At 45.2% G+C, this 15,519-nt stretch overlaps 2 protein-coding genes across 2 annotated transcripts in view; both read right to left on the bottom strand.

Moving 5' to 3' along the window:
• LOC143766517 (uncharacterized) overlaps window positions 1–15,519 on the bottom strand; it is a 180,827-nt gene that overhangs the window by 40,136 nt on the left and 125,172 nt on the right. The window contains exons 3-11 of the mRNA XM_077254267.1: window positions 14,282–14,461; window positions 14,076–14,199; window positions 13,890–13,987; window positions 13,601–13,691; window positions 11,670–11,794; window positions 11,361–11,540; window positions 11,155–11,278; window positions 10,969–11,066; window positions 10,679–10,769 (exon numbers count right to left, since the gene is read on the bottom strand). Of these exons, the coding sequence (XP_077110382.1) occupies window positions 10,679–10,769; window positions 10,969–11,066; window positions 11,155–11,278; window positions 11,361–11,540; window positions 11,670–11,794; window positions 13,601–13,691; window positions 13,890–13,987; window positions 14,076–14,199; window positions 14,282–14,461 (1,111 nt within the window). The remainder of the gene's footprint in view (window positions 1–10,678; window positions 10,770–10,968; window positions 11,067–11,154; window positions 11,279–11,360; window positions 11,541–11,669; window positions 11,795–13,600; window positions 13,692–13,889; window positions 13,988–14,075; window positions 14,200–14,281; window positions 14,462–15,519) is intronic.
• The window catches only part of LOC143766539 (endoribonuclease YbeY-like), a 181,409-nt gene that overhangs the window by 130,527 nt on the left and 35,363 nt on the right, over window positions 1–15,519 (bottom strand). The gene's annotated exons all lie outside the window — the stretch shown is intronic.

Raw genomic sequence — 15,519 nt, 5'->3', positions numbered from 1 at the left:
CTGCCCCGAAGAAAAACGAGGATGAAAACCAAAATTACAAAAGAAAGGCGAAACCAAAGTAGCCGAACTAGCCCGATTATTAAGGGCAAACTCGGCCAACGGCAAGAAAGCCACCCAATCATGCTGATCAGCAGACACAAAGCATCTCAAATAGGTTTCCAAGGTCTGATTAGATCACTCAGTTTGGCCATTTGTTGAAGGATGAAACGCCGAAGAAAAAGACAAATCAATGCCCATCCTAACACAAAAGGCCCGCCAAAACCTTGAAACAAACTGGGAACCTCTGTCAGACGCAATATTCTCCGGAATGCCATGGAAATGAACCACATGCTGAAAAAACAATGGAACCAAATCAGAGGAGGAAGGCAATTTAGGCAAAGGTACCAAATGGACCATTTTAGAGAACCGGTCACAAATCACCCAGATAACAGACATCTTCTGGGAAACAGGAAGATCCAAAACAAAATCCATGGAAATATGCGTCCAGGGCCTCTCAGGGACCGGCAAAGGCAAAAGCAACCCACTAGCGTGGGAACAGCAAGGCTTGGCCCGGGCACAAGTCCCACAGGACTGCACAAAAGAACGCACATCCCGCGACAAGGCAGGCCACCAAAAGGACCTAGTAACCAAATCTCTGGTACCAAAAATTCCAGGATGACCAGCCAACACCGAACAATGAACCTCAGAAATTACCTTACTTGTCCATCTATCAGGAACAAACAGCTTCCCCACTGGACAGCGGTCAGGTTTATCAGCCTGAAATTCCTGAAGCACCCGCCGTAAATCAGGGGAGATGGCAGAAACAATCACTCCTTCCTTAAGAATGCCAACCGGCTCAAGGACTCCAGGAGAATCAGGCAAAAAGCTCCTAGAGAGGGCATCAGCCTTAACATTCTTAGATCCCGGAAGATACGAGACCACAAAATCAAAACGGGAGAAAAACAGGGACCATCGAGCCTGTCTAGGGTTCAGCAGCTTGGCCGACTCGAGGTAAATCAGATTCTTATGATCGGTCAAGACCACAACGCGGTGCTTGGCTCCCTCAAGCCAATGTCGCCACTCCTCAAATGCCCACTTCATAGCCAACAACTCCCGATTGCCGACGTCATAATTGCGCTCCGCAGGCGAATACTTTCTGGAAAAAAAGGCACACGGTTTCATCAAAGAACCATCAGAATTCCTCTGAGACAAAACGGCACCTGCCCCAATCTCAGAAGCGTCAACCTCAACCTGAAAAGGAAGAGAAAAATCCGGCTGACGCAACACAGGGGCAGAAGTGAATCGGCGTTTAAGCTCCTGAAAGGCCTCAACAGCCGCAGAGGACCAATTCATAACATCAGCGCCTTTCTTCGTCAAATCGGTCAGGGGCTTAACACCACTTGAAAAGTTGGCAATGAAACGGCGATAAAAATTAGCAAAGCCCAAAAATTTCTGAAGCCTCTTCACAGAAGTGGGTTGAATCCAATCATGAATGGCTTGGACCTTAACAGGATCCATTTCTATAGATGAGGGAGAAAAAATGAAACCAAAAAAAGAGACCTTCTGAACTCCAAATAGGCACTTAGACCCCTTCACAAATAAAGCATTATCACAAAGCATCTGGAATACCATCCTGACCTGCTTCACATGAGACTCCCAATCATCGGAAAAAATCAAAATATCATCCAAATATACAATCATGAATTTATCAAGGTAACTGCGGAAAATATCATGCATGAAGGACTGAAATACAGAAGGAGCATTAGAAAGCCCGAAAGGCATCACAAGGTATTCAAAATGGCCTTCGGGCGTATTAAATGCAGTTTTCCATTCGTCACCCTGTTTAATACGAACAAGATTATATGTCCCTCGAAGGTCAATTTTAGTAAACCAACTAGCCCCCTTAATCCGAGCAAACAAATCAGAAAGAAAAGGCAAAGGGTATTGGAATTTGACCGTGATCTTATTGAGAAGGCAATAATCAATACAGGGTCTCAAGGAGCCATCCTTCTTGGCAACAAAAAAGAATCCCGCTCCCAATGGTGACGAAGACAGCTGAATATACCCCTTCTCCAAAGACTCCTTAACATAACTCCGCATGGCGGCATGCTCTGGCACAGACAGATTGAAAAGTCGGCCCTTAGGGAACTTACAGCCAGGAATCAAGTTAATAGCACAATCACAGTCCCTATGTGGAGGAAGGGAACTGGACTTGGGCTCATCAAATACATCCTGGAAATCCGACAAAAACTCAGGGACTTCAGAAGAGGGGGAAGAGGAAATTGACATCAAAGGAACGTCACTATGTACCCCTTGACAACCCCAACTAGTCACAGACATAGATTTCCAATCCAGCACCGGATTTTGTACCTGTAACCATGGAAAACCCAGTACAACAACATTATGCAAATTATGCAACACCAGAAAACGGCAATCTTTCTGATGTGCTGGCGCCATGCACATGGCCAGCTGAGTCCAATACTGAGGTTTATCCTTGGCCAACGGTGTAGCATCAATGCCCCTCAAAGGAATAGGGCTCTGCAAAGGCTGCAGACTGGGTCGCGGTTAGCAGTGGGGTACCACAGGGGTCAGTATTGGGCCCTCTTCTTTTTAACATATTTATTAATGACCTTGTAGGGGGCATTCAGAGTAGAATTTCAATATTTGCAGATGACACTAAACTCTGCAGGGTAATCAATACAGGGGAGGACAATTTTATATTACAGGATGATTTATGTAAACTAGAAGCTTGGGCTGATAAATGGCAGATGAGCTTTAATGGGGATAAATGTAAGGTCATGCACTTGGGTAGAAGTAATAAGATGTATGACTATGTGCTTAATTCTAAAACTCTGGGGAAAACCGTCAATGAAAAAGACCTGGGTGTATGGGTGGATGACAAACTCATATTCAGTGGCCAGTGTCAGGCAGCTGCTACAAAGGCAAATAAAATAATGGGATGTATTAAAAGAGGCATAGATGCTCATGAGGAGAACATAATTTTACCTCTATACAAGTCACTAGTTCGACCACACTTAGAATACTGTGCACAGTTCTGGTCTCCGGTGTATAAGAAAGACATAGCTGAACTGGAGCGGGTGCAGAGAAGAGCGACCAAGGTTATTAGAGGACTGGGGGGTCTGCAATACCAAGATAGGTTATTACACTTGGGGCTATTTAGTTTGGAAAAACGAAGACTAAGGGGTGATCTTATTTTAATGTATAAATACATGAGGGGACAGTATAAAGACCTTTCTGATGATCTTTTTAATCATAGACCTGAGACAGGGACAAGGGGGCATCCTCTACATCTGGAGGAAAGAAGGTTTAAGCATAACAACAGACGCGGATTCTTTACTGTAAGAGCAGTGAGACTATGGAACTCTCTGCCGTATGATGTTGTAGTGAGTGATTAATTAATTAAATTTAAGAGGGGACTGGATACCTTTCTGGAAAAGTATAATGTTACAGGGTATATACACTAGATTCCTTGATAAGGCGTTGATCCAGGGAACTAGTCTGATTGCCGTATGTGGAGTCGGGAAGTAATTTTTTTCCCCATGGTGGAGTTACTCTTTGCCACATGGTTTTTTTTTGCCTTCCTCTGGATCAACATGTTAGGGCATGTTAGGTTAGGCTATGGGTTGAACTAGATGGACTTACAGTCTTCCTTCAACCTTAATAACTATGTAACCCACAGCGCCTGGCGAATTCCAAGTCAATTAAGTTCAGGGCAGTGCCTGAATCCACAAATGCCATGACAGAAAAGGACAATAATGAGCAAATCAGGGTCACAGATAAGAGAAATTTAGGCTGTACAGTACTGATGGTAACAGACCTAGCGACCCTCTTAGTACGCTTAGGGCAATCAGAAATAACATGAGCAGAATCACCACAGTAAAAACACAGCCTATTCTGACGTCTGAATCCCTGCCGTTCTGCTCTAGTCAAAATCCTATCACATTGCATAGGCTCAGGACTCTGCTCAGAGGATACCGCCATATGGTGCACAACTTTGCGCTCGCGCAGGCGCCGATCAATCTGAATGGCTAGAGACATAGATTAGCTCAAACCAGCAGGCGTGGGGAACCCCACCATAACATCTTTAAGGGCTTCAGAAAGACCCTTTCTGAAAATTGCAGCCAAGGCATCCTCATTTTATTTAGTGAGCACAGACCATTTTCTAAATTTCTGGCAGTATAATTCTGCCGCTTCCTGACCCTGACACAGGGCCAACAAAGTTTTTTCTGCATGATCCACAGAATTAGGTTTGTCATACAAAAATCCGAGCGCTTGAAAAAATGCGTCTACATTAAGCAATGCCGGATCCCCTGATTCAAGGGAGAATGCCCAGTCCTGAGGGTCACCACGCAGCAGAGAGATGACAATTTTAACCTGCTGAATGGGATCACCAGAGGAACGCGGTTTCAAAGCAAAAAACAATTTCCAGTTATTTTTAAAGTTCAAAAACTTAGATCTGTCCCCAAAAAACAAATCAGGAGTAGGAATTCTAGGCTCTAAAGCCGGAGTCTGGACAACATAATCTTGGATACTCTGTACTCTTGCAGCAAGTTGATCCACACGAGAAAACAAACCCTGAACATCCATGCCAGCACCAAAATCCTGAACCACCCAGAGATTAAGAGGAAAAAAAAGACAAAACACACTGCAGAAAAAAAAATGGCTCAGAACTTTTTTTTCCTTCTTTTGAGATGCATTTAATTCATTTTTGGCCAGTTGTACTGTTATGAGCTGGTGGTTTAGGAGCAACATGGGACGAGCTCTGGAGGAGGTGGTACCTGTACTGACCGCAGTTCCTGAGCTTAACAACACTAGAAGTAGCCGTGGGATGTTCCTGTCACTCCCTAGACACCACGTCACAGCCGGAGGACTAACTACCCCTAAAGGTAGAAACAGGAAAGCTATCTTGCCTCAGAGAAAATCCCCAAAGGATAGACAGCCCCCCTCAAATATTGACTGTGAGTGGAGAGGTAAATGACATATGCAGAATGAAACCAGGATGAAGCAAAGGCGGCCACTCTAGCTAGATAGATAGAATAGGACAGAATACTGTGCGGTCAGTATTAAAAAACTAGAAAAATCCACGACAGAGTTTACAAAAATCTCCACACCTGACTAAAGGTGTGGAGGGTAAATCTGCTTCCCAGAGCTTCCAGCTTAACTGAATAAATCCATACTGACAAGCTGGAGTAGAAAAAACATAGAAAGTGCTGAACGATAAAGTCCACAAAATGTGGACTGCAAAAGAACAAAGCAAGGACTTATCTTTGCTGAACTGGTCAGAACATAGGGGGAAATCCAAGCAGAGATGTGAATCCAACCAGGAACCATTGACAACTGGCACTGGCTGAAGGATAAAGCCAGGCTTAAATAGCCGAGCCAGAATAGACGATCAGTGGAAGCAGCTGCTGACTGCTAAATCCAAGGAGCAGCCGTTCCACTTACAACCACCGGAGGGAGCCCAAGAGCGGAATTCACAACAGAGGCCCCCCAGATATCCCGTCATCTAGTCTCAATCTATCCGTGGAATTATCCATGACTAAGTTGAAATCTCCCATACAAATAACACTAGCATCAGGATAATTTAGGGAGAAGCCCATTGCCATGCGGAGAACCGATATATTAGTCGGGGGTGGGTTATAAACGCATAGTATCATGTATTCCCGTGTATTAATAAAGGCGTGCACAAAAACAAAACGACCCTCGGGATCTCGCCGTGCCTCCTTGGCCTCCCATCTAACACTTCTATGTATCAGCAGAGAGACCCCTCTTGAATAACTGGTATGAAATGCGTGAAGGGACCACTGCACCCACGGCTTTTGTGTATACTTAGCTGTGGCTCTGGTCAGATGTGTCTCTAGAAGTGCTACAACATGGGGATGGTACCGTTTAATCTGTGAAAAAACCTTTATTTTCTTTCGGGGAGTCTTAATACCCCGTATATTCCACGTCATACATATTACCTCAGACCCCATATCCACACTTAGGAAAAAGAATAATATACACCATAGCCTGAGCAGAAATCAGGGACATCACACAGAGCACAGAATTATCAATGGTGACCAACGAACATATCAAACAATCAAAACTGGTGTAAAAACCCAAACAAAACAGAACTTGAACAGTGGAGGAGTATAATCCTACACTCCTACAGTCAGATAGAAAAGGGGATAGCCTCACTGGAATCAGCGTCCTGTATTGTTGATAAGCTCAGCACCTGTACGGAGAGCTCCAATTTGTGTTGCCATTAGAGAAGGAGAACTACTTAGGACTCCGGCACACTAGACGCCTTGTATGTCCGCAACCATTCGGTTACCTCCGCCGGATCTGTAAAGAACAAGGAAGAGCCCTCATGGAGAATGCGGAGTCGAACTGGGTAAAGCATGGAATAAATGATGTTTTTATCCCTGAGCTGCCTCTTAACTTCCACAAATCGAACTCGCTGTTTTTGGAGCTCCATGGAGAAATCCGGGAAGATTGATATAGTAGTGTTATTGAATTTAATAGGGCCTTTCTGTCTCGCCAAGCGAAGTATCGCATCTCTGTCTCTGCAGTTGAGAAGACGCGCCAAAAAGGGCCGGGGTGGAGTTCCGGGAGGAAGAGGCCTCGTTGGAACCCTATGGGCTCTCTCCACAGAAAATGTTGAGGAGAATCCATCTCCCAGGGAGGTTTTAAGCCAATCCTCCAGAAATTTCTCAGGTTGCTGACCTTCCGAGCGCTCCGGTAGGCCAATAATTCGAATGTTATTGCGGCGCAATCTGTTTTCCAGATCGTCTGCTTTTTGTTTCCAGGCATGACAATTTAGTTTCCATAGGGGTAATGGTGTTCTCTATCTGAGACACTCTTGTTTCAACCTCTGAGATGCGCCCCCTCATAGCTTGCATATCATGTCGCAAACGACCCACTTCAGTGTGTACGTCTTTTATTTTTTCCGTAAGAGAAGATCTAGTGAGGGATATAGCCTGCATCAATTGCTCAGATGCTTGTTTAAGAGTCACTTCGTCTTGTTCTCCCTCCTCATTACTGTCAGAAAGACGATTTTTGCGTTGGTTCTGCGTGGGATTATTTCTGAGAGTGCGTACATTATCAGAGGCATCTTCTCTGGCATATTGCTTTAATTTGTCAGCAGCCTTCGCTCTTTTGGAATGCTGCATGGCGATCAGCAGAAAGACCACACAGAAGGATCACACTTATAGTTATAGCTGGTCTACTCCCCAACAGCAGATCCGGCAAAGTTAAACACTGGAGTAGATTCCAGGAAGACTACCAGCAGGTTTAAAGGAATTGTCAGATATTTATAGAAGCAGCAATTGAGGATTCACCCAGGCACTGTGCCTTAGAGCAGCCCACATCTTCCCCAGGCAGAGCAGCAGGGAGGAGGGATTAATCCCTCCAGAGTTATGGTACCGACAGGAGTTTGTCTGGTAAGGGGGTGCAGGGCCCAATCTTCCAGGGCACACACCGCACCACCCCTCTACGATCTCAGATATTAGCTCACCTCCTGAGCTGCACCGCAATTATATTGCGCCGCTCTCCTTACTGCTGGAGTGCGCGCTGCAGTGATGGCTGCCGTTCCCCCAAGCACCGCTCGCCGCTCCAGACCCAGCACCTGTACTTCAGTGTTCCACAGCGCTCCCGCTTCAGTGCAGATATATGCCGTTCCCAGGGGAATACACCCGGTTCCGGTAAGCGCTGTGTCCTGTTCGTTGGAGCGCGCGCTCAAAGATGGCCGCCGCAGCTCAGGGATTCTGCCGCCCATCCAGGCCGCCTCACCACCCGACGTCTCAAGACTCCAAAACTACCGCTCAAGGGGATCGCCGGTCTCCTGAGGTCCCAAGGGCACCATTCCAGCCGGTGCAGTCGGTGAGTCAGGGGGATTTATGGCAGGATTAGGATCAGGATGACCGGAGCTCCCACGAGGTGCGTCCTCTCTCCTGGATTACATAGCCATGCCCCCCCATGATTTTGTATTTTCTCTGCCCTCATGGATCTGACCCAACAACTTGACTATTCGTCATCCCACCTCACTCCACAGAACAGCAGGTAACACCATGGCCCAAGCCTAGGGATCTCTGTTTAAGAACAGATTCATATAAAGAATGTTGAGCAAGGCAATCCTTGGGATCTGCAAAGCTGAGTAGATAGTGCCAAGCCTGATTGTGGTAGCCATATTTTGAGCTGCCAGGTAACCAATATTGTGTCTGGAATCTATTCCAACAAGATATGCATTCAAATAGCTAAATGGCGATCCTTCCCTTCTTAACCCTGCCAAGTGCCCAGACAGTAGTGTACAACCGTATACAGGGTATTGTTGGATTCAAGAGATGTTGGAAAAAAAATTGTGAGGTCCATTTGTTTCCTATTATCCTTTGTGAAGAATTCCAAAGTTATCACCACAAAAAGCGACACGTCAGATGCGAAAAATGGGAGTATTTTGGGCAGTAACTACTGTAGTCAAAAACTGACTATGAACAATAACACATCTATCAAAATATTCAAACTCAACAGTCTTCATCAGTAAAATATGAGTAGTGGTATCAACTCTCCGAAGTAATTAGAGTATGGTGCTCGGTGGCTCTTGGCAATCTAAACTATCGTAAGGGCCAATATTTTCTATCAGATGAGTTTCAAGAAAAAATATTAGACATTTAAAGAGAACTTTTTATAATACTGCAGAGCTGAGGCATCTTCAATTTAGATCTCGCACATTTGGAAGAGGTAATGGAGATTTAAAAAAAAAAAAAAAAAAAAGATACCAGGGAGTTCCAAACTTACAAACTCACCTAACTGATGCAAGCTGATCCTACCAAAATCAAAGTATCAACCAGAATGAACATGTAAACAAAAAAAAAAAAAAAAAAACAGAACAAAAAATATGTTACATCTCCCCCAAAAAAGTATGTACGAAGAGAGAACTCCAACACTAAACTGGAGTTGCACTCGTTTATGGTGGACCATTGGAGCTACTGAGTCCTGACCAGAAGAGTAGAGAAAGTATTAGTGCCCCCATTTCAGGAGAGATTGTGCAGTAATCTGAGTTTCTTATGATAGAAAACATAATGCAATTTACGACATGGAGTGCATCTATGAAACCAGGACTCGAGCCATGCCAACACATCTCCTGCAGGCTTGCTATTCCATCCGGTTTGCGTTTACTGTAGTTGGACCATCATTTATTTTTCAACAGGACAATGACCCCAAACACACTTCCAGGCTGTGTAAGGGCTATTTGACCAAGAAGGAGAGTGATGGGGTGCTACGCAAGATGACCTGGCCTCCACAATCACCAGACCTGAACCCAATCAAGATGGTTTGGGGTGAGCTGAACCGCAGAGTGAAGGCAAAAGTGCCAACAAGTGCTAAGTGACTACCTCTTGAAGCTCATCAAGAGAATGCCAAGAGTGTTCAAAGCAGTCATCAAAGCAAAAGGTGGCTACTTTGAAGAACCTAGAATATAAGACATATTTTCAGTTGTTTCACTCTTTTTTTGTTAAGTATATAATTCCACATGTGTTAATTCATAGTTTTGATGCCTTCAGTGTGAATGTACAATTTTCATAGTCATGAAAATACAGAAAAATCTTTAAATGAGAAGGTGTGTCCAAACTTTTGGTCAGCACTGTATATATATTTATATGTAAATGTACTCAATGGGTACTGTTTATAGGATCGTGGCTAGAATAGGATATGCTAGAACTGTAGTGGGGCTAGAATAGAGGGGGGCACAGTAGTGATAGATGATATCATAGAATAGAGCAAGAGGTAGGCAGCACAGGGGTTACCTAAAGGGGAGGTACAGCAAGGAGCAGGGAAGTATAATCAGGATACTTCCTGATTATAGACAGACACCCAGGCAGCCTTGCCAAGGGCAGGATGCATGCAGTGTATGAGACAGCTACAGGTCATAAAGCTGCGGATGGCAATAAGGGGCCCCAGGCTGGAGAATAGTACAGTCGGGCATCAGCTCAATAGGATCATCCTCAGGGAGGTTCTGGGGTCTACGACTGGGGTTGGAGTCAGTAACATGAACTCCTGGCACCTTTGCAAGATGGAATCGGACAAGGGGCTGACAGGGAGCTGGTGATGCAGGTAGTACGGATTGTCCACAGAAATTGCATGGATTGCCGGGAGAGAAGAAGGAGGGGTTATGGAGGAAATGGGAGTCTGCCCAGAAGGAAGGGAAAGTGCAAGATATGATGCTTTGTGTGAAATGTGCTGCAAAAGTGATGGGTGCCCATGTTATCAGTAAAGTTGAACTGTTTGAAAGGGACTGTGATGCTGCAGTGTTTTATGGAACCTGGAATCCTGAAGCTGGAGTGAAAGAAACCGAGGGAACTGAAATGAGTACTCTGCTACACACATCACACGCACACACACACACACACACACACACGAAAGGACTTCTGCAGGGCGCCAGGGTGTGGAAACACTACAGCTCGTTGCCACGACTACCACCCTGGCTGCCTTACACCTGCAGGTTGTAAGCGCTATACAAAAGAGTTTTCACAGTTTCACAAAGCCATTTAAACATTTTCGGATGGAGGAGAATGTTATGCTCCACCGGCAAAATGGGGATCACATGATTGTGCCACGTCCGAACTACACCACTGATAAAGCAGCCACAGCCGGTGACTGAGAAGAATCTGTGAGTTCTCTATAGTTAGTGGTCACTACTCACCTGGGTATTCATATGTAGGAGTCTCCTCTTTACACCGCTCATCACCCCTCACATATGTCTCTGTAGTATTAATAGGGGTCAGATCTTCACCCTGAAATAAATATTGTAAAAGTCACAGACAGATGGAGAAGTCACATCTATAAATCAGCTCTTATCCTGCCATCTCCACCGTTCTCATGAAACCAGTATGAAACATGTAATACTGGTGGATAAAACAAGAATGAGAACAAGACCTTCGCCACCGTCTACACATCATAGGGGAGATCTCAGGACACCTTCTCTCCATCTACCTGATGATTCTGAGAAACATTGGGATCTTCTTGCTTGCAGTCCTGTGGAAGAAGAGGACGGGGACGTCTCTCTGGTGTTGTCCTCTTACCGGATAGATCTGGAGGAAACACATACAGGGAGTGAATTCATTCCTTACATACAGATAATACAGATAATTATAGGCCGTGTGTATTTAGTCCTATTACCCGGTGATGTGAGGGGCTGGGGAACCTCCATCATGACGTCCTTGTACACATCTTTGTGTCCTTCTAAATACTCCCACTCCTCCATGGAGAAATAGACAGCGACATCCTGACACCTTATAGGAACCTGACACATACAATGATACCGTCATCCCGCGATCCATTCATAGCGTTACTGTATAATGTCCCAGCATTCCCAGCAGTGTCACCTCTCCAGTCAGTAGGTCAATCATCTTGTAGGTGAGTTCTAGGATCTTTTGGTCATTGATGTCCTCATGTATCAGTGGGTGAGGTGGAGGCCTTGTGATTGGGCTTAGGGGTCTTCCCCATCCCTCAGACACAGGGTCCTGACAGCGTTCACTAGAGGTCTTCTTCACTACTGTGTAATCCTGGTTATGGAGAGACACATTAATAAATCTCACTACAGACATTTCCAGATCCCTCACCTCTCCAGTTCTGTCCATCTGTTATTCCCACAGATAAGAATGATGTAATGTGACGTCATCAGAATCTCTCACCTCTCCAGTAAGACGGAAGAGGATCTCTAGGGTGAGGTGTAATATCCTCTCTGCCGTCTTGTCCCTCTTCATATCCATTCTTGATGGGTAGTTAAGAAAAATTCTCTTAACATAGAAGATGTCTACTGAAAGGATCAGATAATTGTAGGAAAGAAAGTATTAGCGCCCCCATTTCAGGAGAGATTGTGCAGTAATCTGAATTCCTTAGGATTGAAAACATAATGTAATTTATGACATGGAGTGAATCTATGAAACCAGGACTGGAGCCAACACATCTCCTGCAGGCGTGAATAAATGTATATTACAGCCATCAGCCACGCACAGCTTAGAGAAATATCATGGCACAAGGGTAAATGTTTTTTATGTAGTTTATCACAATCCTCCTTGAAATTAGTCAGCTTTTAATATAAATTGAAAAGTCAGGATAAAGGGAAACTCTTATTGTACAGAAATTCACACTTGGCCTCACTGCACATTTAATATTGTCGATCATAAAAGCGAAGTTTGGCCAGAAAGACTGGACGTGGTCTTGTAGGGACCATATGAGCACATTCAGCAGCACAGAAGGGAGAGAAGGTAGATTCATCCAATAAGATATCAGGGTTCTAGGAAGCCAACAGCATCATTACCCTCCTCTTTCTCTTACAGGACCATCATAATATCTTGTCAGCACATTCTACGTACGTTGTTATTTGGCTTTGAAGACTACAGACCTGGGCAGGTAACGGTCAGCGTGTCCTAATCCCTAGGGGTAGGTGGATCCTGTGTAAGAATGTGGCGGGGACCTTCTTGTGCCTTCTCTCTCCTGGACTCTGTTCGCATGTTGACATGTGGCACCTCACTGTGTATTACTGTTCATACCATATACCATAATGTAAATGTACTCATTGGGTACTGTTTATAGGATTGGGGCTAGAATAGCATATAGCATAGGCTAGAGCAGTAGTGGGGCTAGAATAGAGGGGGGCACAGTAGTGATAGATAACATAGAATAGAGCAGGAGGTAGGCAGCACAGGGGTTAACTAAAGGGGAGGTACAGCAAGGAGCAGGGAAGTATAATCAGGATACTTCCTGATTAGAGACAGACACCCGGGCAGCCTTGCCAAGGGCAGGATGCATGCAGTGTATGAGACAGCTACAGGTCATGGGGGTAAAGCTGCGGATGGAAATGAGGGGCCCCAGACTGGAGAATAGTACAGTCGGGCATCAGCTCAATAGGATCATCCTCAGGGCGGTTCTGGGGTCTACGACTGGGGCGGGAGTCAGTAAGATGGAACTCCTGGCACCTTTGCTAGGTGGAATCGGACAAGGGGCTGACAGGGAGCTAGTGATGCAGGTAGTATGGAAGGGACACGGATTGTCCACAGAGATGGCATGGATTACTGGGAGAGAAGGAGAGGTTATAGAGGAAATGGAGTCTGCCCAGAAGGAAGGGAAAGTGCAAGATATGATGCTTTGTGTGAAATGTGCTGCAAAAGTGATGGGTGCCCATGTTATCAGTAAAGTTGAACTGTATGAAAAGGACTGTGATGCTGCAGTGTTTTATGGAAACTGGAATCCTGAAGCTGGAGTGAAAGAAACCGAGGGAACTGAAATGAGTACTCTGCTGCACAACACACACACACACACACACCAGAAAGGACTCTGTATTTCATCTGCGGGGCGCCAGGGTGTGGAAACACTACAGCTCGTTGCCACGACTACCACCCTGGCTGCCTTACATCTGCAGGTTGTAAGCGCTATACAAAAGGGTTTTCACAATCTCACAAAGCCATTTAAACATTTTCGGATGGAGGAGAATGTTATGCTCTACCGGCAAAATGGGGATCACATGATTGTGCCACGTCCGAACTACACCATTGATAAAGCAGCCACAGCCGGTGACTGAGAAGAATCTGTGACTTCTCTATAGTTAGTGGTCACTACTCACCTGGGTAGTCATATGTAGGAGTCTCCTCTTTACACCGCTCATCACCCCTCACATATGTCTCTGTAGTATTAATATGGGTCAGATCTTCACCCTGAAATAAATATTGTAAAAGTCACAGACAGATGGAGAAGTCACATCTATAATCAGCTCTAATCCTGCCATCTCCACCGTTCTCATGAAACCAGTATGAAACATGTAATACTGGTGGATAAAACAAGAATGAGAACAAGACCTTCACCACCGTCTACACATCATAGGGGAGATCTCAGGACACCTTCTCTCCATCTACCTGATGATTCTGAGAAACATTGGAATCTTCTTCTTTACAGTCCTGTGAAAGAAGAGGACGGGGACATCTCTCTGGTGTTGTCCTCTTACTGGATAGATCTGGAGGAAACACATACAGGGACTGAATTCATTCCTTACATACAGATAATACAGATAAATATAGGCTGTGTGTATTTAGTCCTATTACCCGGTGATGTGAAGGGCTTGAGAACCTCCATAATGACGTCCTTGTACACATCTTTGTGTCCTTCTAAATACTCCCACTCCTCCATGGAGAAATAGACAGCGACATCCTGGCACCTTATAGGAACCTGACACATACAATGATATCGTCATCCCCCGATCCCTTCATAGCGTTACTGTATAATGTCTCAGCATTCCCAGCAGTGTCACCTCTCCAGTCAGCAGCTCAATCATCTTGTAGGTGAGTTCTAGGATCTTTTGGTCATTGATGTCCTCATGTATCAGTGCGTGAGGTGGAGGCCTTGTGATTGGGCTCAGGGGTCTTCCCCATCCCTCAGACACAGGGGTCTGACAGCACTCACTAGAGGTCTTCTTCACTACTGTGTAATCCTGGTTATGGAGAGACACATTAATAAATGTCACTACAGACATTTCCAGATCCCTCACCTCTTGAGTTCCGTCCAACAGTTTTATTGCCATAAATAAGAATTATGTAATGTGACGCTATCAAAATCTCTCACCTCTCCAGTAAGACGGAAGAGGATCTCTAGGGTGAGGTGTAATATCCTCTCTGCCATCTTGTCCCTCTTCAGATCCATTCTTGATGGGTAGTTAAGAAAAATTCTCTTAATATAGAAGATGTCTCTTGAAAGGATCGGATATTGTAGGGACCTGAATAGGAAGACGATGAGACGATGAATCATTACAAAGAATTCTGTGTAATACTAAAATTACTGGAGATAACAAGGGAAACATTTCAGAAGACAGAACGTGTAGATGTTGTATTCTCTAGTCTTGTATGTACTGGAACATAAGCTGAGTTACTGAGTAAGAGATCTCCTCCATGCAACCAATCACTGGCTATGTTACTCACTGCTTCGGCAATTAATTTGCTGTAGGAATCACAAGTTCGTTGGGACAGACTAGAAAATACAGAGTCTGGCGGGGACCTAAGCAGCAATTACTGTATTTTTCGGAATACAAGATGCACTTTTTCCCCAAAAATTTTTGGGTGGAAAATGGGGGTGCGTCTTCCAGTCAAAATATACTTACAATTAGTGTTACGGCAGCAGGAGTCGGGTGATTCTACGGCGGTCCGACACTGCAGGGAGATCACACTCCCTTCCTAGGCTGGTGCGGCAGTATTCGGCGGTGTGCAGTGGCGCGGGGATCCGCCAACATTTTTGGAAAGCCCAGAGCACTGCACATCCACACTGCTGCCATGTGGTAGCCCCTGGTAAAATGGCCTCTGGTAAAACGGTCACCGGGTTGACACATGCACACATTGAGATCTCGGGAGATGAGATCTTGGAGCCGAGATCTCAATATGCAGCGGCATTTTCCCAGAGGCCATTTTACTGGAGGACACCGCATCGCAGCAGTGGAGGTGTGCAGTGCTCGGGGGCTTCCACAAAATGACAGCATAGCCCCCGCCACCCTGAGCATCG

This window comes from Ranitomeya variabilis, chromosome 4, assembly GCF_051348905.1.
Source record: "Ranitomeya variabilis isolate aRanVar5 chromosome 4, aRanVar5.hap1, whole genome shotgun sequence".
NCBI classification, from domain to species: domain Eukaryota; kingdom Metazoa; phylum Chordata; class Amphibia; order Anura; family Dendrobatidae; genus Ranitomeya; species Ranitomeya variabilis.
This window is presented reverse-complemented; position numbering and strand designations above follow the sequence as displayed.